Consider the following 22789-nt stretch of genomic DNA (forward strand, 5'->3'; position numbering starts at 1 on the left):
AGAATCAGAATAAGCAATAACTAAGTTGATCTTTCAGCTCCATGCTCTGTACAGTATTATGCTAGTTTTTATGGCTCTATTCTATCTGCATCTCTCTACTTACCAATACAGCCACAGAAACATGCTATTACTTCAGAAATGTTTCCTTGGTTCTGGATGGCAAAAGGCTGTCTGGGTAGAAAGGAAAAAAAAACCAAAACCCAGCACAACAAAAAAAAAATCTCACTTTCAACATAAAGTACCCTCTCTTCAGGGAGATGCAATAGCTTTGGCAAAGGTTGGGAGACTGGACCTGTTTTTACAAGCCAATGGTCACACGTTACCACTGCAGCCAAAAGTGCCCCTACAAAGCATAACACTGCAGCACTCAAAGCACGGATTTCTCATTTCCTTCTCTGTTGCCATACAGTGAAATTAAACTGGTTGGAGTCCTGGGTCTTTTTATGCAACTAGGAAGATGCAAGGGCATGGAACGCCCATTACAACTTCCCTGATCCTCAAAAGACAGGCACGTGCGCACAACATCTGAAGGAGATCTTCTGAGCAAGCAGTCTCATGTCTATTCACGTGCCTGAAATTCAGCACATGCATGAAACTTAGCAGGACTATGGTTCTTTTTATATTTTTAAACTCTCCAAGTGGCTTTTTAAAAGCTATAGGAAGGTGGTGAACTTCGACAATGATGGACTCTAGAAAATTTGTTCATGAAATGTGCTTAAAGAATATCAATTTAAAAAAGAAACATTTTGTGGGCAAGAAGGAGCAGGATTTCTTCAGTTTCATGCTACTTATTTGATCTATTTAATTAAGGTAACACCCAGGTATGTAATGAATTATTCCCTATTTTTTCCCCCATCAGTTTACTGGGGGATTTAAATATTTTTACATGTGTCTTCCCTCCCATTACATTGATACAGCATTTGCTTTTTATTACTTCTTTGCCTACCTCCTGAACTACTCACGACTATTCAAAATAAATGTTCAAAATACAGTAACAGGGGAATGCTTCAACATCTCTAGAGGCTGAATGTCTCAACACAGCATATTACAGTTGAATTTTCTTCTAAGTCTTAACCTACTTTCAGCAAGATATATTTTACAGCCTTATGACTTCCCAAATTTTTCTCTTAAATGAGAAATAAAGCTCTCCAGGTTTTTATTTCATTTTTTTCCAGTCTGTATTGATTTTAGATTTTCCTAGTCACTCAAAGTTCATGTAATAGTTCACTTTATTTTCTCTTGCACTGTTTTCAGCATTTACCTTTACTTTAAATGTCAGAGCCTTTCACTTCTCTTACTTTGATTTCCTTGCTGCCTCTCTTGACACAATCAGTTAGGGCTTGCAGAGAATTTTGGTGTGGTCTCCCCATCTTTTTCCACTTCCAATAATATTTTTTAAACCTCATTGTACCTTTGAACAAGTTTGTTTTTTTTTTTTTTTTTTTTTTCAAAAACCGCACTGACCACTTCTTGGTTTTTTTTTTAATCTTCTTTGCAGAGGAACTGCAGTCTGCTGTATGTTGGCTATGAAGTCTCAGCAGCCTCAAATCTCCTTCCACACAAAGGGATTCCAATACATCCTGTTGTGACATGATGCTCACTGACTTCCTTAATTCCACCAAGTGGATTTATTGCAATCTAGTGCTCTGACTTGACTGTGAGCATTTATTTCCTATCAGGTTGATTTCAAGTAATATTTTGATCCCTTATACATTATTCTCTTTGCTGTCAATGACATGCTCTGAAGCGTTACTTCAGAAAGGTAACTAAACACAAACATCCGACTTCATGTTTTAAAGACAAGCAACAAGCTGTTGTAACAGAAGGTAATGACGTTACAATAAAGAGATGCCTGGATATACATTCATTCAGTACAGATGATAAAATATGTTTTCAATACTTAGGAACATGTCTGATACAAATGTAGAAAATGCAAACCTGCAAAATTCATAAAGAAATCACGTTTCTTGGAAAGTGAGGAATTCAAGAAGAGCTTATGACCATCTTCCTTAATATTTTATTATTCTGAAGAGAAATCCTTTACAGATTGAGCTAACTGGATGACTATTTCAGTTAATGCCAGCAGTTGAGACTATGACCAGCTCAGAATGGATAACATTTAACAAAACAACATTGCTGCAGCTGTTTAACGATACTCCCTGAAATCCAATAATGACATATATTTGAAGTTTCAATCTTCCATTCAACATGCTATTGCTATTTACACACAATTTTTTTTACGAGTAAATACACATGCATCAAGCTGTTTCTTCAGTATTTCATATTACAGGAACTGTATGCTGTATTTTTAAAGCATGTAACTGAACTGGCAAAATAAAACAGTTGACATTAAAAAATTGTTTGAAAACTCAGTGCACTGCTTCTGAAAAGTTCCACTCAAAATGACTGTAAACACAGAAATAATACTTATTACTGCATGCTTTACTTGCAAGTCATGATTTCAGCTATAAAATGAAACCCACTCCTCACCCCCCAAAACAAGACCACTTCTATTAGTTGCTCTCTTGTTATAGCTTCCTGCATCTTATATCAAGTCCCCAAATGAAAGTCAGTGTCAAATCTTGCCGGTTGGGAAAACAGTTCTTAATCTTTGTGTAACTATATCTTAATGTCAGCAAAATTGTTCTTTCCTCCTGAATCACTATTCCCCTCCACATAAATTCAGTAACTGGTGGTGAAAAGAGGACTAACAAAATGGAAGACAGTGGTAGTAAGCCTATAAGAACAAGAACAGACAAGAGTAAGAAGGAAGCAGCAAAACCAATGACATACTGTGCTCCTCCTTACTTCTGACTATGCCAGAGGCTATTAACTATTCTACTCCTTAACACGGAAGAATATTTCACTTGAACTTTTTTTTTTGAAAACTTTTACTAATCTTATAAACTGGGAATGCTTTTCTGTTAACTGCCAATGAAAGGAGAGCTTCTTTCAAATGTGAAGCCTATTATCAATATTCCAACAGAAGGGAGAAGCAAAAGAGGCAGGAACATGTTTAATTAAAAAAGAAGCAAGAAAATAAAAGCCTCCCAAGAAATCAGACTTACAACCACTAAAAACTGTAGATGATAATAGGAAAAAAAAGTGGTAAATTTTAAATGCAAAAGAAGCAGTGTCCTTCTCCATATTTTATCTGAACATTTATTAGTCAGCTGTATTTATAGAAGTTGAGTCTTCCAGTCACATCAGTATCACTCTACACCTAGAAATTAACAGATTGATACACTGAACAACATGAGTAATACTCAAATTTAAGGTGACATTTGGTAAAAATACATTTCAATTTTTTTTTAACAAATGAAACTGAGTTTGCAGCACAGCAATGAATATTTCTTTATGAACATAGAGCCAAGAAGAGCGTATGTAAACAAAATTGGCTTAATCCCCTCCACAGAATGAAATACAGTAGACAAAAAAAACATTTTATCAAGGTATTTATGACCAGAAGTCTCACTGAGCAGTATACCCCATACCATTACTCAAAGAGTTGTATCTCATAATTTCATTTTCAGTGAAATTCCTTTTATTTTCTTCAGAGTCTTCAAAGGAATTGAAGAAGTACAGAAAAAATGCATGATGTTTTAAGCACATTCGCCTTTTGAGTTGCCTGCATTGTGTCATTGTCTATGTTTTCATCATTGCTGATGAAGAAGCTTGGAAACAGGTCAGCTGCAAGTGCATGCTGCTTTTAAATTTGTTTAGTAACTCTTCTAGTAATCTGTAAAAAGAAAATAGTTACAACATTGGCAGATTTTGAAATGGGAACAATCACCAAAGTTTTGGCTATTCTGTCTGTGACTTCGAGTACACTGTCTGCTTAAATAAAGGGCCTAAAACTGGATCTATTGAAATAGCTCAATATTAGAGATATTTAGAAGTATACTAAGTGTGTCAGGATGATCTGTGGCCAGAGAAGGACTTCGCCACAGAGATTTTATCAAGGTGATAAAATAGTCTTTTATATGGCTTTCCTTCCAGATAAAGACCATCTTCTTGAGAGAAACATATCGCAAAACAGAGTGGCAAAAGGACTGGTAGAGAGCGTCCTAAGATACTTCTGTAAGGAAAATCCAGAAACTGACAGACCATGTACAACAAAACCAGTATCCCTTATCAAGGCTATGGCTTTTCACGTGTAGCTGAATTGCAAATTTTAGTTCTCAAACTTGTCTTTGGAAGGTATTTCGTAGATTTCTCTTAAGTATCATGACTGAAAAATCAAAGATGGTATGACTGTTTTAGGAGAAACATTAATTCGCTGGCAACCATGTGTTTTTGTCCTTTATAGATAACTATATATGAGTTCATTCTGGCATGTAATAATGGTTTGCTTACATCTACATAGCTACCAAGAAGGTACTTGGTGCAGTCGATAATATTTATAATAATCCACAAACTACAGGTGTAGGACCAAGGGTGTTGATGGTTCTGTTGTAGGAGATATTTATTGTAATAGCGGAGATGCATTATGAAGTTCTACAGTCTTGCCCATGCGTTTTATTTTCCCCATATTCTAGGGAAGAATGTGTTCTCCGAACTTTTTGCTCTATTTCAAAAACAAGCGACACGTGATTATTGAACAGCCAATCACAGAAGAAATTATACTGTATGTTAAAAAAAAACCCAAACAAACCCAAGAACAACAACTTGCACCACAAAAATCAGCATCTGCTTCCTCAGCAGGTCCTCTGGAAGATGACTATGACCACATTCATCATTTGGTATCATAGTAATGACTGAATGAACAGAAACGAACAGCTCTAAATCAGTGCACAACTGTGTGTTATTTTACACAAATAAGTGTAGATTACAACGAGCTGCCTGGAACGATGACAATTGTGGTGTAATGCCCTGGGAAACAGAACAAGTTTTGTACCCTCTAGGGCTTAGAACGCCGAGGCAGATGTAAAAATGAGGCAGTTCTTGATTCTCATCTGTCCCATGAAGCTCAAATGCTTGTGACTAAGTGAAAAAAAATAATTCTACAGGTGTTTCGGAAAGTCTGACTTGAAAGAACTCTCCTTACTCAAAACTGATTCCTATCTTTAATAAAGCATAAGAGTAAGTGAGGCAAGGAGGTATCTTGAGACTTCTTGTGGGGAAGAGTAGGTTTGAATAAATAGACAGAGGACATCTGGAAGAAGGCACAGTCCGCAGACCACAGGCTGCACAAACAGTCTCTTCATGTGTCTACAAAATATTCTAAATTCTGACTGTTAAGTGCAAACTGATTTGATGCAGTTCAGTTCCTGAAAGTACCATAGTACCCATCTCAAGTTCAAAACATCTATACTTATACTAATATACTTATTACAAATCCATCCTAGTTTTACCATACTACTCTTTATTAAACTATGCTTGTAAAACTGACTACCAAATACTAAGCTGGATGCAGCAAAGCAGCTTGGTTGTCAAAGGTTGCTATGCTGGGGAAGGAGGAACCCAAAACTACTCTTTCTGATGTTAAGTAAGAACCACAGACCCTTCTTTCTTGTTTTTAAAATGAAACAGGCCAGTTTTGAGAGTTCCCCATATATCAGCTGGCAAAAGCTTGGACTTTGTTCCTTGACCATTTTTTTTTATTGCTTCCAAATTCAGTAAGACAATGGACCTCACAGAAACTTTAAGATTAACAAGGAAGGCTAAAACAGACTGAAATTAAAAAATAAATACAAAACTACATTGAACTGATAAGACTAGGATGGGCAAGAGGGATATGCCACAAAGCCATTGGCTCTTCTGTATAATTTAATGTCATGATGAACAAGGACTTAGCTTATTCTTAACTCTGTCCAAAGAGGCTTCTGCTCTGTAATTCAGAAAGGTCAAATACAGTGAACATTAACTCTCTTATAACAAAGTTCTGATACAAGAGTAAAAAACAATGGCTCTAGAGACCAGAAAAGAGACAAGAATGTGTATTGTACTTACTTTTTGTCAGTTCCACTTGAGAGCTGAGGCAAAGCTTCCAAAGCTTGCTTAAAGCTCGAGCTGCAAGGAAAGCAAAAATACTCATATTCCACTGGTACCAGTCTCAGCTTTCACAGTTTCTCTCTATAAATTCCATGGAGATATGCCATATTTTATCCATTCTTATTTCAATAAATTAACAAAATATTAACTTGAGACCTGACATTCTCGTGCAAATTGAACAAAGTGATCATGGGTTCAAGCAGGTCTCTTAACACTCCTGATGTGATATATACCCATACATCAACAGGAAATGTTAAATCAGCAGCTGATTTGAGATTGTGCTTGACATCCTGGACTCTTCAAGAATTACAGACAGTTGCCAGCCTGCCTTTCACCTCAAACTAAGTGACCATCAGAGTATGAAGCACAGATAAAACATTTATTTTGGCTTTCTGTGCTCAGTAGACAGGTCACTGCATTCTCCCCTACAGAAGGGGGCCTACAGAGAGAATTACAGTAGGTTTGCATTGAGGTAATGTTGATTCATAGAATAATTTACGTTGGAAGGGGCCTCCAGAGGTCTTCAGGCCCAACCTCCTTCTCAAAGTAGGGCTAACTTTGAGGTCAGAGGAGGTTTCTTGGGGCATCATCCAGTCAAGTTTTGAGTAATTTCAGAGATGGGGTTTCCACCCCTCTCTAGGCAACAGATGTCGAAGAGAAGTGGAGGGAACGATGCAGGACCTGCACAGATTAGTACAATCTTGTCAGCAAAAGATTAACATGGTTACTTGTGGCAACTACGACTAGTGACAAGTCCAGGAACAGAGAGGCATCTATGAAGCTCCAGCTTCCAGGGTTCACTGTGCTTTGCCCCTTTGCTGATAAGGGCCAATACCACTTCCATTTTATCAAATTTGAGCCAGTGCCAAGTAGTTTTCATTTAGAGGTCTTCATCACTATCAGACACTCAGGATAGGGAAGCAAGTCTTTTGAAACGGAATGCAGTGACACCACAGAACACTATCTGTGACACTGGGAAGACACACTAGGCCCTCAAGCCCTGCAATGTCTCCTACAAAACGTTGATCAGGCAAGATGATCAAATTGCCATCTGCAGGCATGTGTAATGCCAATCCTAACAAAAGTGTAGGTAATTAAAATAATGAATGAACCTGCCCATATCCAATCCCCAACATAACCACCTAGAAATTTCAATCAACTTTACTCAAAACTGCTGACAGCTATCATAGTCTGTGTTTACTGTATCAACCACTGATGCTGCTAATGCTCTTCTTTCTTCCTTTATATTAATGTGTGAGTGTCCCTCACACTATTTATCTTTGGTCTTGCACCTCACTGAGAAAAAATAAACTGCTGAAAGCCTTTTGAAGGCTTTCATTCCAAGAGACAGTGTGAAGCTGAATTCACTTTCCCTGATTAGGTGTGTGGAGAAGGAATGGAGTATTGTACAAGCTTGTGGAGAGCCCTAGTTCTCCGTATCCCTATAAAGGGATCCTGCCAGTGTCTGGTTCTGTAGCCTCTCTGATGTGTCTGGCAGGCTCTTTGCTGTGTGCTTTATGCAATTGCTGTGAAAAAAAAGGATAAGTGACATCTGCTTTTGTCTTGTTTTAGCATCATTTTACTCTGCAGCTGTACTGCTCTTAAGTTTTACTTTTTTTTTTTTGAGTGGCAAATACTAATTTGTGTCTAAAAATTCAAGTAAAAACCAAAAAAGTAATTATTTTTTTCAACTGATACAACCTTGCTAGTAATCTGCTTTTCATATATTTACCTAGTATATCATACATTCTATTTGAAGCAAAAATTTTTAATCTTTAATTTACATTATGTGCTTTTGCATATTTACCAAGGATTCCACTACATTGAAAAAGCAGACATTACAGCACATCTTACTTGCTCTCAGGTGTTAGGTATATGGCCACAGTATCTCTCAACGCACAGATTTCAAGTCTTGCCTAAAGACAGAAATACAAATACTGAAACAATGACACAATGTCCTTTCATCAAGTGAATACCAGTATCCCAAAGCTTCACCTTTTTTAGAGGCAATTATACTGCATGCTGCAGTTGTAACCAGCCTTGGCGTTTAACAGTTTGTTTCCTGTATTTTTCGTTACCATGCTGCTATGTCAGGAGACTACTAAAAGGAACAATTTCATACTTCTGATTCAAGTCAAACTGTTTGTACTGTCACTATGTAGCAGTCTAAAAACATTGGTTTGTCTCTCAGTAACAATAATTCAGCAACAGCAATAAATCTTCAATTCTGTTCCATCTTTTCTGCACTGTGATAGAAAGATAGAAGGACGTAACCTTAATTTGCCTGTATTATTATTTCTTTTAAATTAAATACAGTGAGCTTAACTTCTCACAGCATGGCTTGGCCAGGGAGGAAGGAAACACACCAGTACAAAAAAATCCGTCAATACACATTTTATTCTTGGTTTTCCTGTCAATTTTATTTTTTTCCATCAGATGAGGAAGTAGAATGGTTGTGCTCTGCTTCTTGTCTGTCACCTGGTGGGCGCACAAGCTTGGGGATTTTACTCCTGCACTGTACTGTGTGTCTAGGTATTAATTTTCACCTAGGCAAACTATGGTGGAGAATGAACTCAAAGATCATCCTTTAGTCTTTGAAAAGCAATCACTACCATCACAGGTTTTATATGAAATAGAAACATTCTGCATGTGATCAATACTTTAAGTCATTTCATTTAAAAATATAAAGTGAACTTCATCCAAATTCATATTCCATTCTTGTTCATCATAAAGATAAATTTAATCCAGTCAGCCATTACAGAAACTAATTTACATTTAGCCCCAACTAATACGACATTCATCTTCCAAACTGAAACTTTTTATAATGCAACACAGACATCTAATTCCAGTTCTAATGAAAGGCTTGGGCTTTTAGGTCTTCCCCTCATCTCTCCCCTAGGTAGGAAGCCAGCTGAGTTTTATGCTTTTTTAGTGCCAGAACCTTCTGGCACAAAATAGGACATAGCCACCCACCAATTTCAAACTCATAAGACATGCTTTTCTCACCACAGGATGTTTCACCTCTTTTTGCATGGTGCTCCAAGATGAACGGCCTTGGACTTTTTGAAGTCCTACACATAAGATTCTGGAGTCTTTCCTACATTTTAGGAGGTAGCAGTACCATGGGGAAGTGTGACATTCTCAAATACCACAGCTTAAATAAACATGGTGGAAGGGCAAACCCTGCAAAACTGTGGGTCATGGGACGTGGGAATACAGATTCAGGCTTCTCTTCGGGAATGGGTATTTTTTCATCAGTCTCACCACGCTCAGATCACTCTCACGCTGCTGCTGTCTTGCCAGACAGGATTTTCTATGTTCAGAGGAACATGACCATGAGTGACAAATTTACAGTAAGGACAGAAAATCCTTTCAATCATGGGTTTAGGTAGCAAGTTCATACTGTGGGTTGTCTAGTCAAAAATGATATATGGGTAGCTTTGTTGCTATTCATTGATTTTGTTTTAAATAGGCAGGCAATCTTATTTGGCTGTGATCTTCCTACATTAATTCTCTGTCCAATGCAATTACTACCAGCAATTAGAAAATAAGGCTTGCAATTGGATAATTATTTTCCCATCATAATGCAAGAATGCTGTCATGTACAATGAAAATTGGGAGTTTGCTCTTCTTGCCAGTTACAGCCATAGCAATCATTGACTCAAAGGGATTTTTTAAAAAAAGATTTTTTTTCTTAGAGTCCTTTAAAACTTACCCAATAGCAAGAACAACAACCAATCTAGCTGTAAATGACGAAGGCAATATAAAAGTATCTGTTCTACTTATGCTGCAACAAAGTGCTAATGTAGAAACAGCATAACAGACAAGTGACTAGTTTTGCAAAAACTTGCAAGAGCCTACCACATCCTATTTTCAAGATTTAAAAATCTCAAAATACCATAAAATTGTTTTTTCTTTTAAAATATTTTTTTTATGACAGGCCAAAGACAATATTTAATGACATTTCAGATACCATTATGATGCTTTTTATCTCATAGGATATAGGTAACCTTTTATGCACTCAGACACAAAGGCAATACTGAAATATAATCAAACCCAAGAAGCAGTGCCCCAAAGGCTGTTCATCAATAAATCTGAAATAGGTTGTATACTAATCCTTTTTATCTCCTTGCTCTCATTGCTACAATAGATCCAACATACACACAGATTATACCTCTCTCTTATTCTCAGTTTTCTAGATTCAGATGTTTGACAGTACAAAGTATTCAGGTACCTGTAAAGCTCCATTTTTGCTGAAGGATGAAACACACTGCATCAGTCGACTCAGTTCTTCAGAGACTGCTTCTACAACTCTTGACATTACCCGAGGAACTAAGTCTTTGGAAATGGTAAACACCTGATTTTTATGAAAGAAGAATCATGAACACAATAGCTATAACAGAAATGTTTTCTGCAATAACATTTCAGTAAAAAGCATTAAACACTTGATTGAAAGGACCACTTCATTTTTATCAATGGACAAAAAAATTTTAGAACAACTGGAATATGAAGGATTTCTTTTGATGCTACCCTCTGCTTTGACCAATCACTTGTTAATAGCAACATTAGTTATATGATGTGTGACAACAACAACTTTCTTGCAATGGCTAAAAGCAGCTGGACTTCAAAATGTGTTCCCAGCTGATGGATGCAGGTACTCAGGTGGTTGTACATAGACTGCTGTTCTGTAGATAGTACCTTTCATTCAGGGTTGTGTAACTGACACAATTACACATTCAGCCACTTTTTACCCACGTATTTTGCTTTTTCTTCTAGAATCCTTTATATGTGACCACTGTCAAATGGCTAGTGTCTTTATGCTCTGTGGCAGAGATAAGCCTTTGAAAGGGTTTGAGAGTATGGTGGTGGAATGGATTTTCATTTAGATTCTTCCACCACTGCCAGTTCCCTGGCAAAAACACTACACCTTACTGCTTTTTCCATACATCAAGATCATCTTTTTAACTGCTTATTTGTATAACTTTTTAAAGTGGTACTTGGATCCTCCATTTTAGGTTCAGAATAGCAACTGTAACACAACAGCAACGCAAAATTAAACATTAGATCTATGCCTGAAGGAAAGCATGAAGAAACCAGTCTTCCTTAAAGGGAGCTTTAAGGAAGCGAAAAATTGTTGGTGAATTAAAAAAAAAAAAAGTATGGTTTTTCTACACAGAATTGGGGAAAATGCAGGCCAAGAGGTTGGAATATAGGAGGAAGTGAGATTATAGGTCAGACAGACCAGAATTGTGTCAAGACTTAAAAGTGATGATAAAGCTGCACTAAAACTGCACAGGGTTGGGGGAGAAGATGACACAAGGAACTGAAGATGATGTGACTGAAGTGGTGCAAGAAGGAAAATGAACTGCACAGAGTTTTTAAACACTTCCCTCCCCGCCCCTGATTTCTGCTTTAAAATGATCTAAAAAATTAAGTAATAGAATGATTTTTTGCTAGAATACCTTTGCTTTATGTGAAGTTTAGAACTCATGTCTGACAAGGAAATGCAGTAATTGACAGAAGATAATAATACACAAGTGTAAAAGCAAATTAAGGCGGGGTGGGGAAACAAACCCAGAATGCAAGATTCCTACACAGTTTTCAGTGATTTAAGTAATGAATTGTGTATCAGGGATCCCACAAAGCTGACTGTTCCAAAAGGCATAATTCAAACACGCAGCCTGTTTCACTTAGCTTTTGTGGGTCAAAACAGTTAAGTGACATACTTAGCTGTACAGTAAGAAAAAAACCCAACAACCAGTAACGATTTCGGAAGGGGTCATCTTATTCAGCAGCAAATATTGCTGAGCAATTCAACACAAACATACCAGGAACATGCCCAAAAACCTTCTACTGAGAAGAGAATATTTGTGCCCACAACGAGCACTCTTGAAGTTACTATACAGAATCCAGGAAAAAAAATTCTCAGCAATGGTGAATCATCACAAATTTGCAATAAGAAGCTCTTGTTTTGATTTCAGTTAAATTTGAATTCAAAGGTAGAGAAACAACTTTCTTTCCACTTCAGTCCATGCTCACTGTTCAGCTGATGGTTAATTTTTGCTGTTTCAAACGACAGAAACTTGCAGCCTTGCTAACAAAACTTAAATCTGACCCAGCTTACAGAATTTCACCAGAAAACAGTGGAAATGGGAGTTTCATCTTGACACACATTTTCATATTTCTGTAATATTTCACATCTAGAAATTTATGAGGCAATACTATTTGGGCCAAAATCAGTATCGGTCTCAATGAAGTCAGCAAGGCAGTGCACCTTTCTGTTGCAGCAATTTAACGAGTATGCATGTTTACAGGATTAGCTCCATAAGTCACAAAAGCCTTTGACTTTTTTTAAAGCAAAAACTCTCAATTTCATTAATTTCCACTACGTTGAAAAACAAAATTAAAAATGAATATCATGTTGGTATATATTTTTGGTGCTGCTTACTCCCTCATTTGGAAGCATTTGGTAAAATCAGCAATGCTTCTGTGAAAACTGCTATAAGTAAATACTGAAATGGAATAAAAAATATTGCAAGTGATATTTAAAGTTTCTGAAAATATTTTAACTTATATGAAGCCTTATAATTTAAGGAGGAATGAAATAAACAAAAACCTCAAGTGAATCTCATCAGATTTTAAATAGATGGAAAAGGCAGAGCAGCTATACTTGTGGTATTTTGAAAGGTAAGACTGATATTACCGCCAATGCTTGTACAAGGAGCAGTAGTAATCTGGTAACACTCTTGATGATTAGGAGGAAGGAGTATGTAGAACACAGGCTTTAATTTAAAGGATTATAGAAAACTCCTGCATATTATCACAAAAGGCCAAATAACTGCAGCTCTGCAAGTGTATTATTTTAATAATAATATTTTAATTTTAATATGCCCTCCCTATCATAAGCCATTACCTACCTAAGTATTTCAAACACAACCTGTGCTGTACAGAGACTATAAAACTTTCTGGTTTTAGGTTTCCACTTTTCATCCTATGTACAAGAATGATAGAGATGGCCTTTTCACTCTGAGTGGCATATGTTGAACACTTCTTCCAAAGCGAAGCACAAGCTCATTTTCATATGTTGTGGAAAATAAAGTTAATCAGAGAAAGTGAGCATCATAACTCTCTCTCTCTCTCTCTCTTTCATCTGCAAGAAAAGGGAAGAACTGAGCTTTAGACTTTGGCTTTCCTCTTCATCAGACAGTGGAAACAAAAAGGTGTAATGGAGTGTTACTGAGGATAAACAGGAACTGTTCATCTCCTCTTGCCCTTAAAAAAGTTAGCAGTTGCATACTTGGTTGGCTAAACCTAATCCAAAGCACTTACATCTATACTGAAGACACTTCAATAGAGGTACGGCTTTCAGGGGTGATGAAAGCCAGGATCTACCATGCAAAGTACACTGTTTCATGCTTACATTCATATGAATTAATTTCAGTCTGAAGTTTTTCTCACCTCTGCATGCACAGCAATGATATTCACTAATGCTTCTTTCAAATAGTTTCTGACGCCTGAAACAAAACAAACAGGATAATTACTTTCATTCTGTTGTCTCAACAAAGCCATAATATTCTACTGTTCAATACTGTACTTTTTCTTTTCATTCTTTCACTAGCACTTTTGCAATCGGAGGCAGAAAGAGAAAGTTCCATAGCTACACCACCAGCCTATTTCCTTTTTCAAATCAAATGGAGAAAGGCACATTTCCTTACAGCAAAAGGTTAAAAAACCCAGCAGGTTCCTGTTTCAGTATTCTTCTTCTCTGGTAACCCCATTTCACCAACTTTGCAATTTAATTAAAAGCTACCTTTATTAAAAAATAAATTCTGGATGCCTTACTAGAATACACATACCATGGCACAGAACATGCACTACAGCTCAATAAGTTCTAAAGAAACAGAGAAGACAAGGGGTTTTGTTTGTACAACAGTCTTCAAGATGATCTTACTACTTTATCAGCTTCTCTGACTGTAAGTTATTATTATAGATAGAAATAGCGAGGACTCTTTCTCTGAAAGCAGTTCAACAGATATTACTCATGGCAGTTTATAGGAGATGTCATGCCTTAGTAGAAATTTCCTCTTGGGGAGGGTGGAGAAGTCAAATAAACATTTTATTTACCAACGATATGAAATGTTTGTCAATTTATATTAAACAGGAAATTCTAAATAGAAGGACATCCAGCAGGGTATGCTTCAGTTAAGACAGGCTCCTATGCTGCTGTAATTCTGGAGTAACCTCCCAGATCTGGACTCTAGTTGTGTAAGATCTAAAATAGGTAAAAATCTAAAATTGCACCATTTGCTTTTCTGGGTGCTTCACTTTTCGTAGGCAAAGCCAAATGAGAAAGCATTTAACTTATTAAAGTATGCATAAATGTCAGAAGTGCAACATAAAGTACTGAGAGGGTTACTGATCCACATGACCTCAACTTCCGATATCAATTGCTCTAGCATGAATCGGAGAAAGTGCAATGACCCCATCACTCCCTTTGGTATATTCAATCGACAGTAAAAGACCAGAATCATGGACAAAGACTGGTGAGACCACACAGCTCAGAGATCACAGTGTGATTAAGGCTGCTGTTATAAAAATTACAAAGTGAACCTTTAATCAGTTCATCTTACTTGCTCCACCTTTCCTCAGATAACACTGATGCAGCAACTTAATCCTGCTACAAAAAATAGCTTTAAAAAGAGTTACCCAAGATCATCAAAATGAGTTATTCTATGGGAGAATAGAGTCATATCTCACAACTGCCACCTTGGTTGTGCTCATTTTTTAACCACTGGTCCCACAACTTGTCTCAAGATCTAAAAAGGAGACACTTGTTCTTACTTAGATAATTATGGACAAACATTTTATAAGAGTAGGACAAAAGGACAACGGGACCCCTTGCATGAGGTATGAACACTTTCCTCGCCTGCATCTACACTGTGCGATGCGATGCAGCCTAGAGTTTAGATTGGAGGATGCTTCCCAGAGGGATCACGGGTTTCCTGTTGGAAGCAAAGGTGCTTGGGGGAACTGAAGAGATGTTGAACAGTGACTCTTGTTCCAACGTGCAGTCAGGACGTAGCTGAGATCTGCACCCAGGCCTGTGTATCAAGACAGTCTCTGTTTCAAAAGTTCATAGCAAAGAGGCAAGCATCAAAGCAGATTTTACTGCTCTCACTAAAAGCTGTGTGCTTTCTGAACATACAAAAGAATTAAGACCTTTTTGGAAGGAATGTTCTATTTTTGCTCTGGAAGAGATGCAAATAACTGAAAAAGGTAAAGAAAAATACAAGCCTTTCCCCACACATTCCAAAACATCTCTAATGCCTTTTCTCACTGTCTTTATTCTTTTCCTTGAAAAATCTCAGTCACTCTTTCCATTTCAACTAAACCAACAACAAGTCAAATACCATAGTATACTAGGTTGCAAGCTTATAGTTCCTTGTTATCTTAATGATTTTTTGCAACAAGGAAGGAACACAGCAATACCAGAAATTTTATGAAACTGACTTTTTTTCTCCTCCCCTGTAACCTGCAAAACAAAGTAAGAATAATACACACCAGTACTTGAACCACACCAAAAGATCACAGGTATATGTGGAAACGCAACACCCCCTTCCTTTTTCCTCTTGTACTGTTTTCCTTCTTCTACTTCACTCTGCCCCAGTTTAAATCCTCTACAGGCTTCATATCAGGGGACAAAATTTGTATCACATCCTACAAGCAAATACAACTTGACCAGGCACCAAGCAGTGGTATGCAAATCACATCAAGCGGTATAGGGTGAATTTGGGAGCTGGTTTGCAGTTAACCTCAGGGTGCAAAGTGTTGATTTTGGTCTGCAAACCTATGCGGTATTCAGGTTTTGGCTGCCTACCGGCCTCACTTTGTGACAGTAAGATCTCTCATGTGGAAACTGTGTGTTTTTACTTTTGCACAAATGCCGCACAAGATTAAGACTTTGACGGTCTCCCTTCTCTATGGTTACCTGAGCACCGCCAGAGCACGTTCATTAGTCAATCAAAATTCCACTTGTGAACTAAGCAACATTTCAGTGGCCCAGCTGATTGTTCTCTAATGAAGCACCTCAAACCCTGGTATAGCTGGGGAGCTGTAATGAACATACAGAGAGGGGGCTGCTATGTAAAACAGAGAGGGCAGGTGTGTGTCTTGCAGAGAGGAGGCCAGCAGGCTGAGCTGGGAAGACATGTTATCAAGGGGAGCAAGTGAAAAGCTGGAATGTATAGAGACTGAAGCGGGTGGGTTGTGTAAGAGGGTGATGTGGTTCCAAGGAAGAATCCTTATTTCCCACCCATCCCACCTAAGCTCCTGAGGTAGCGTGCCTCTTCTCATGCATTCATGCAATTTGGCTCAGGATAGGAGCTGCTAATTCTGTCTGCTGGCGCTGAGAGCACCCAAATTAAAAACTTTGGACTGTGCTAGTAAAAGTTGCCTATCAATTATGTCTGTGGAAACCTTCTGTAAGATATTTCTTAAAAAGTCAGTCACTGAGTCACTGTAACCAGGTACCGTTAATTTCTACAAGCATGAAATACTAATGTCAGCAACATTAGCGCCAGGTGCTAAATACCACTGGCTGGTGGTGCACAGCTAAGATATAATATGGTCATTTATGTCTTCTAACTGAAGAAGTCAGAATGAATTGACTAAATGGAATTCAGATGGAACCTATGGTAAAAATGAAGTGACAGTAGCTTAGTATTACATATAGCTATCCCAACCCAGCTGTACGATAGAATTGTTAACTTAAACCTCAGTGAAAGGGCATAAGCAGACATATTTTATCTTGCATCTTCGTACTACATACAAGGACAAATAGGTGAACTGAGAGCCTAAAGGAGATTATTTCTTGCAATGCCAGTAGCACTAATTAGGTGCTCCTGACCTTTCACAGTGGGTCCAGTCCTGCTATGACTGCACGATTAGGGGGCTCAGCACAAGCTCAAATATTTCCTCGGTTTCTTAGACAGGTTTTGCAATTTAAGAGCAGATAATTCAGCACAAACTGTGCAAAGCTATGCAGTTTAGAGACAGTTCATGTACATGAAACTGTAGTTGCCTTAATTGCAGCATCTAATAGTCTAAAAGACCTTGTCTTGGTAAGCTAAACAAACCAAAGACAGAAAGAAGATGCAATTACACTTCAGTAAATGGAACCAGACAGGGAGAGAAGGGAGAACTAGCTAAGCTGAAGAACAATACTGGCATAAGAAAAGTAAAAATGAATTAACCATCAGTAAACTAAAGCTGGAAATTAGAGGTAACCATGTAACAGGTTTGCTCTGACTATGCTATTAAATATGTGGTGGTGTGACAACCATTGCTGTTGGGGAGGCAGTTTCCAATCATGAACAGAGCATAAGTAAAAAGGTATTTCCCCCCAGCCCTTCTTTTTGTCTTATTTGTGAAGGATTTTCATTTTTGCATGTGGAGACAAAGCCAAACATATCTGAATGTCAGGACCTGCAGGCATAGTTAATAACTGTACTATATTTTGAAAAATTACAATTAAAAAATATCCAATTTCTGATTTATATCACTGCACTGTTTGTGGCAGGCTTTGTTGAAGCAAAGTATTACTTTTCTGGAGTATGATTCACTGGAAATACAAGCAGTGGCATCCAACTGTGAATTTGTTGTGAAATTCACTTCAAAAATTCTGTCTAGAATAGAATTTTTGTGCAGATTTCTCCATGACTGTTCAGCAGCCCACGCAATTACAGTTTTTGGGACACCATGCTGCCAGTCCTATTATGCAGCACTGAAAGCTAATGCACCATATAACTGTAGGTTGCAACTATTAGGCTAATCAAGTGAAACATAACATTCTTAAGTCTAAAGTACCTCTTATTTAGCATGTTGAAGCACAAATACAATGCCCTTCCATAGCTTCTGACAGAAATGTGTTAAAGAAAGTCTCAACAAGCCCTTGCAATTTCTCTCAGGAAAATGTTATTATTCTGTTACAGCATAAATGCATTCCACTCCCACTCTATTCTTAACACCGAAGACACTGACTTGCTGGAATGCTAGCTGCCACTAACAAAGCCCCAGTACTGCTCTAAAGAAAAATGGACAGGAAGACTTAAGACATAAAAATGAAGGACAGTTTCAGCCATCAAGTACCACAATGGCTGACAAACTTTAAAATAGCACCTTCCCATTTTGGGCCCTCCACTGTACTTTTTACTGGTGAAACACTGAACAAGATTATCCATTAAATTTAATCTCCAGTTTACATCACTTTTTTTTTTTTTTTTTTTTTTACAAACTAAATCTGTCAGAAAGTCTATATTCACAAGCAATTTTAACAATACTGTAACACTGTAGCAAGGATGACTGTGAACTATGGGAAAAGCAGAAGGAAAAAAGATTTGTGGTTCTGAGGAGCAACGGAAACTAAACTTCTAGCTTGCCAATGCAGGAGTCATTCAGGAGATCTTCAGATGCTGTAGTGCTACCAGTTGCCCCACATGTAGTTCTCAGAGCTATGTTTCCCCCAAGTACTTAGATGACAGCATTCTACTATGAAACCTCCAAAGTGACTGAATAAGCATACAAAAGCTAAAACTGCAATACCATATGCGTAATTTTAAGACACAGAGAGGCTACAAAAACTTGCATGCAAAAATAGAGCAAAAGTTGCACACATGGTAAAACTGAACTCATCAGGATGCTTTTTCTGTGCCAGAAGCCAATGCAGGTCTTCAAATGTTCCCAGTCCTTCTAGAGCAACTCGATAGAGAGAGAAGATATGAGCGTCAAACACTTTTACGTCTTCCGCAGACTCAAGAGTTCAAAGAATGAACTGCAGTTCAGCTAGGACAACTGAGACACACAGGAAATTTTAACCCAGGCAGCTTGGGTTCGACATACTTTAACTCTTGCGAGATTGGAACCTCATTTGAGATGGACAACTGGGAAGCTAATCTTGCCACTGCCTCTCACTGAACAAGCCTTTCAGCTTGTCTGTCGTGCAAAAAGAAGGAGGGGAGGATAAAAGCACACAACTGTTTAGAAAAAGTAGGTGGTGTCAGCAGGTACCTCTGCTCATCGGCAGTAAACCACACCAGACGTGAGGATGAGAGGCTATGAAGGGTCAAAAGAATAAAGTTCTGAGACAAATTCACAGTCAAATAAAAATCAGGCAGGAATATTAAAAGCTGCTGCTCTTCTGTGGTAGAGTTAAAGCCATCCACAGGAAGTTCTACAGTTTGACAGCTGTCACTCAATTCTGGCTTTTTTTTTTGAAAAGCAAAGAGAGGGATTCACCAAAGAAGGCTGAATCATTCTTTATCCGTTGACCAAGCTACCAGTCCTGTTTCAAGATTGAGTTGACTGGTTTAGTAGAAACCTAAGCTCTAAGGGACTGAAACAGAAATGAGTCTTGGGTAGGCACAGAGCCACCAATTTAGGAAACAACAGAGAGCATTCTGGCCTCTGTAGGAGGTCAGTACTTGCATGGGCAAGCAACTGCTGCTGGTGGTAGCAATGTTTCTTAGTGCCTCTGAGAAGAGAGCACTAAATTTGTTGGCCTTGAGGCTTGAACATGACTTGGTAGAGCTAGGAAAACTGATGCCTGGGAGTCTGAAATTTCAAATTTTAAACCCATCCAATTGTATGCAATATTTTTACAATTTATTGTTCTGTTTGGTGAGTTATGCCAGTAACAGTCAATCAGTCTGAAAACTTTTTTTTTTGCCCAATTACTTTTTAATAAAAACTTTCCTCAAAAAAATAACAACAAACAGAATTTGGTGACCCAAAGAGATTAATATTTTTCATACCTAGCTGCACAGCATCAATACTTGACTGTTCCTGGACATTTCATTTGCAATGCTGATAGTAAATTTAGAGGAGGACAAATGGAAAAAAATTATGATTTCATCTGCTCTGTTCTAAGGAAGGCACCTGCTTTTAAAATTATTTGATATATATATGTTTCAGTTACATAACACCCTATTGCCAGATTTAGCTGAATTGATATTGGAAATGTTAATCTCCAAGCTTGAGATATAAAGTACCAAACTTTACAGCAAGTCACACACAAAGTGTTTTGAACTGTATGTCAGTTAAGCTCCTGCAGCTCTTCTCTAAGTTTGTAATCTGCTATATGAAACTGCTGGAAAAAAACCTGCACACATCTACTGCAAGTCGTTAATCAGTGCTGTGTAGTGCACATTAAAAAAGAAACTAATGAATGGTATCCACAAAGCCATGTAACTTCTTTTAAACAGTCTGATTTTAACTGTTAAATTTCCTCTAGGTTCTGTTCGCATCGCAGCTGAAGCAATAGCAGTATTTAACAACTGCTTCAACTACAATTATTCTAGTATGATTTCCAGTGTGGTCAGGACATTTTTTCGTCCATGAAACTCATGTTACGAAAGCAGTACTATGGGCTAGCAGGACACTCTGTGGGATGGCAGCCTATTATTTATATTTCTGAATCTTGAAAAGGCAGACTGTGCTACACACTCCATCAAATGAGCCCCATCCTGCCCTGTGCAGCCTACTCAGGGATTTCAAGGTTAGAGGGATGCCTCCTGACAAACCATGCTGCCCGACTGCCCGACACACACCACAGAATTTCACTTTTCAGTCTAACCTAACCGATAACTTCCGACTAAAATCAAGTAATCTCTTTTTGAAAACTAAGAATATAAACAGGTAAGACAGAACGGGTGGGAGGGGGAAGAGGCACTAAAGAGCGAAACATCGTCTGAGGTCGCAGCAGGTCAGCAGAGTAGTCAGCACTGTCTGCATGCAGAAGCTGCTAGAAGAATTTAAAAATAAATAATAATAAAAAAAAAAATCTGTGCAGACATGCCTTGGTACCCAAGATTTAATTTAAGAGATCTATAGAATAGCTCTAGGCTTCCCATAATTACGGATGACTGCCTGACACCTCCCAGACCATGACAAAGCTTTATCTATCAACTACCTTATCCCAAGAAATGAACAAGAGGCAGCACGGACTAAAAGTGAAAACTAAAATGAACACCAAAATATTTTTATTTTTAGTATGCAGTATAGCAAAAAATGTTTTAAATTATGTTGGTACTATGAAGCTATTTGGAATAAATTTATTTACTCACTCTTTCAGAGCACTTAACTTGGATTTGAAAAAAATATACAAGCAATTTGGATTTAGAATTAAGTGCCCAGGATGACATGAAAGACGTGGGTAGCATCTGCTACCCGCAAGGACGGAGATCATGCCCGAGGCTATGTGAAACGCATATGAATAAAGGTGCTGTCCCCCAAAACTATTTAGAAATCTAACATTTACAATCAGGGAAAATTTAATGTGACTGACAGTCTGTTTAATTCCATCGTAGGAATTAACTGAAATAATTAAAATTCCATTATGAATGAAAACTTTGTATGTTTCTAGAACAACAAACTGAATTTGCCTCATTAGAAAATGCCCTAAATGATTTAATGTTTCTGGAGAATAATTTTAAAAGCTAGCTACTATTTGCAGTTACTACAGTGAAGGCAATACCTCCTTTAGAAAAGTAGTGTTCTAATTTCCAAGAAGCCTTTCTATACCTTTCAAGATAGTCTCCTAACTGTGGAATAGACAGAAACCTAACTTGTTTGCAGACACGAGCCTTTCATGAACTACAGCACTGGTATATGAGTATGTCATGCTATTTTACTGAAGTGCCCCCACCCACACAGTGATATCATCTAACCTGACACCCCGCAGATGTTTAAAAAAACCATAGAAAAAAAAAAAGTAGAGATGTGACTTGGAATTTCCCCATGGACATAACAAAGCAGCTCACCTCTACTCTTTACAACAGCACACAGGTTTCTCCCTTCAAAGATGGTTGAGAGGAAATCAGCTTCAAATACCAGTACTACCAGTGGCCTGTTTTCTAAATTAAGGTAGCTAGACAAGCCTGTTTCTTCTGCTCTTAGCATCCTACAAACAGTTTTCTAAAATTGTTTTCATCCAGGGCAAACAACAAAGCATGATAGCAAATACATTTTTAGTAATTAGAAACACTTATATCTGACAGTAGCTCTAAAAACTGAGCTCCACCAGGTCATAACCTCTACAACCACTTAAGCTGCTTTATTTATTATACTCCCTCCTTGTTTTGATGCACAAATCATTTTCAAGTTGATTTTGAAAAAGCTAATAATTAGTGCTGTCAAAAAACAAATAACAAGCAGTGCAAAGAATGGCTTTCATTTAGTTATTGCTTCTGCTTTGCCCAAAGAAATATGGACACCACCTCTTGGACAATTAAATGGACATCATCATGTTCAGTAAATTCCTTACTTCACAGTAAGATTTATGCAGTCTGATTATTAACACTACTTTTACCATCTCAAAACATGATTACATATGTATTTTTAAAAATATGTGCACAGTACATTAACAAATAAATACAGCCCCATGTAAAAGAAAGGGCAAAGTGGGAAGAAAGTAATTACCTAAAACCAGTCTAGAACCAAAGATACAATTACAGCATTCACAGACTTTTATGGATTCATATGGTACACCGATGTTATTAAAGCAGAAAACCACACTTACAGACAGTGACTCCAGAACCTCATTTGAATTTAACCAAGAATGTAAAATTTTTCACTAGGCCACTTCCTGCTATTGCTGGAAACATTCCCTCCTTTAAACGGAGATGGATTTCAAGGTACTGTACTTAGTGTTGTTTTGAGAGTACATTCAGAAGAAAATGTGAACGTGTAGGCAAACTGGAAACTCTCTGGAGAGATTACCCACTTATTTAACCACATTTCC

The 22789-nt window shown here is 37.6% G+C and overlaps 1 protein-coding gene across 2 annotated transcripts in view; it reads right to left on the bottom strand.

Annotated features, from left to right (window-relative positions):
- Positions 1 to 946: 946 nt before the first annotated feature.
- EXOC2 (exocyst complex component 2) overlaps positions 947 to 22789 on the bottom strand; it is a 137364-nt gene continuing 115521 nt past the window's right edge. The window contains exons 24-28 of one of the 2 annotated variants that reach the window (XM_075052051.1): positions 13453 to 13508; positions 10229 to 10351; positions 7849 to 7910; positions 5953 to 6012; positions 947 to 3739 (exon numbers count right to left, since the gene is read on the bottom strand). In XM_075052051.1, the coding sequence (XP_074908152.1) occupies positions 3646 to 3739; positions 5953 to 6012; positions 7849 to 7910; positions 10229 to 10351; positions 13453 to 13508 (395 nt within the window). In that variant the 3' untranslated portion in view covers positions 947 to 3645. The remainder of the gene's footprint in view (positions 3740 to 5952; positions 6013 to 7848; positions 7911 to 10228; positions 10352 to 13452; positions 13509 to 22789) is intronic. The other variant, XM_075052050.1, reaches the window with a different exon arrangement.

This window comes from Buteo buteo, chromosome 20 (assembly GCF_964188355.1).
Source record: "Buteo buteo chromosome 20, bButBut1.hap1.1, whole genome shotgun sequence".
In the NCBI taxonomy this organism is placed as follows: domain Eukaryota; kingdom Metazoa; phylum Chordata; class Aves; order Accipitriformes; family Accipitridae; genus Buteo; species Buteo buteo.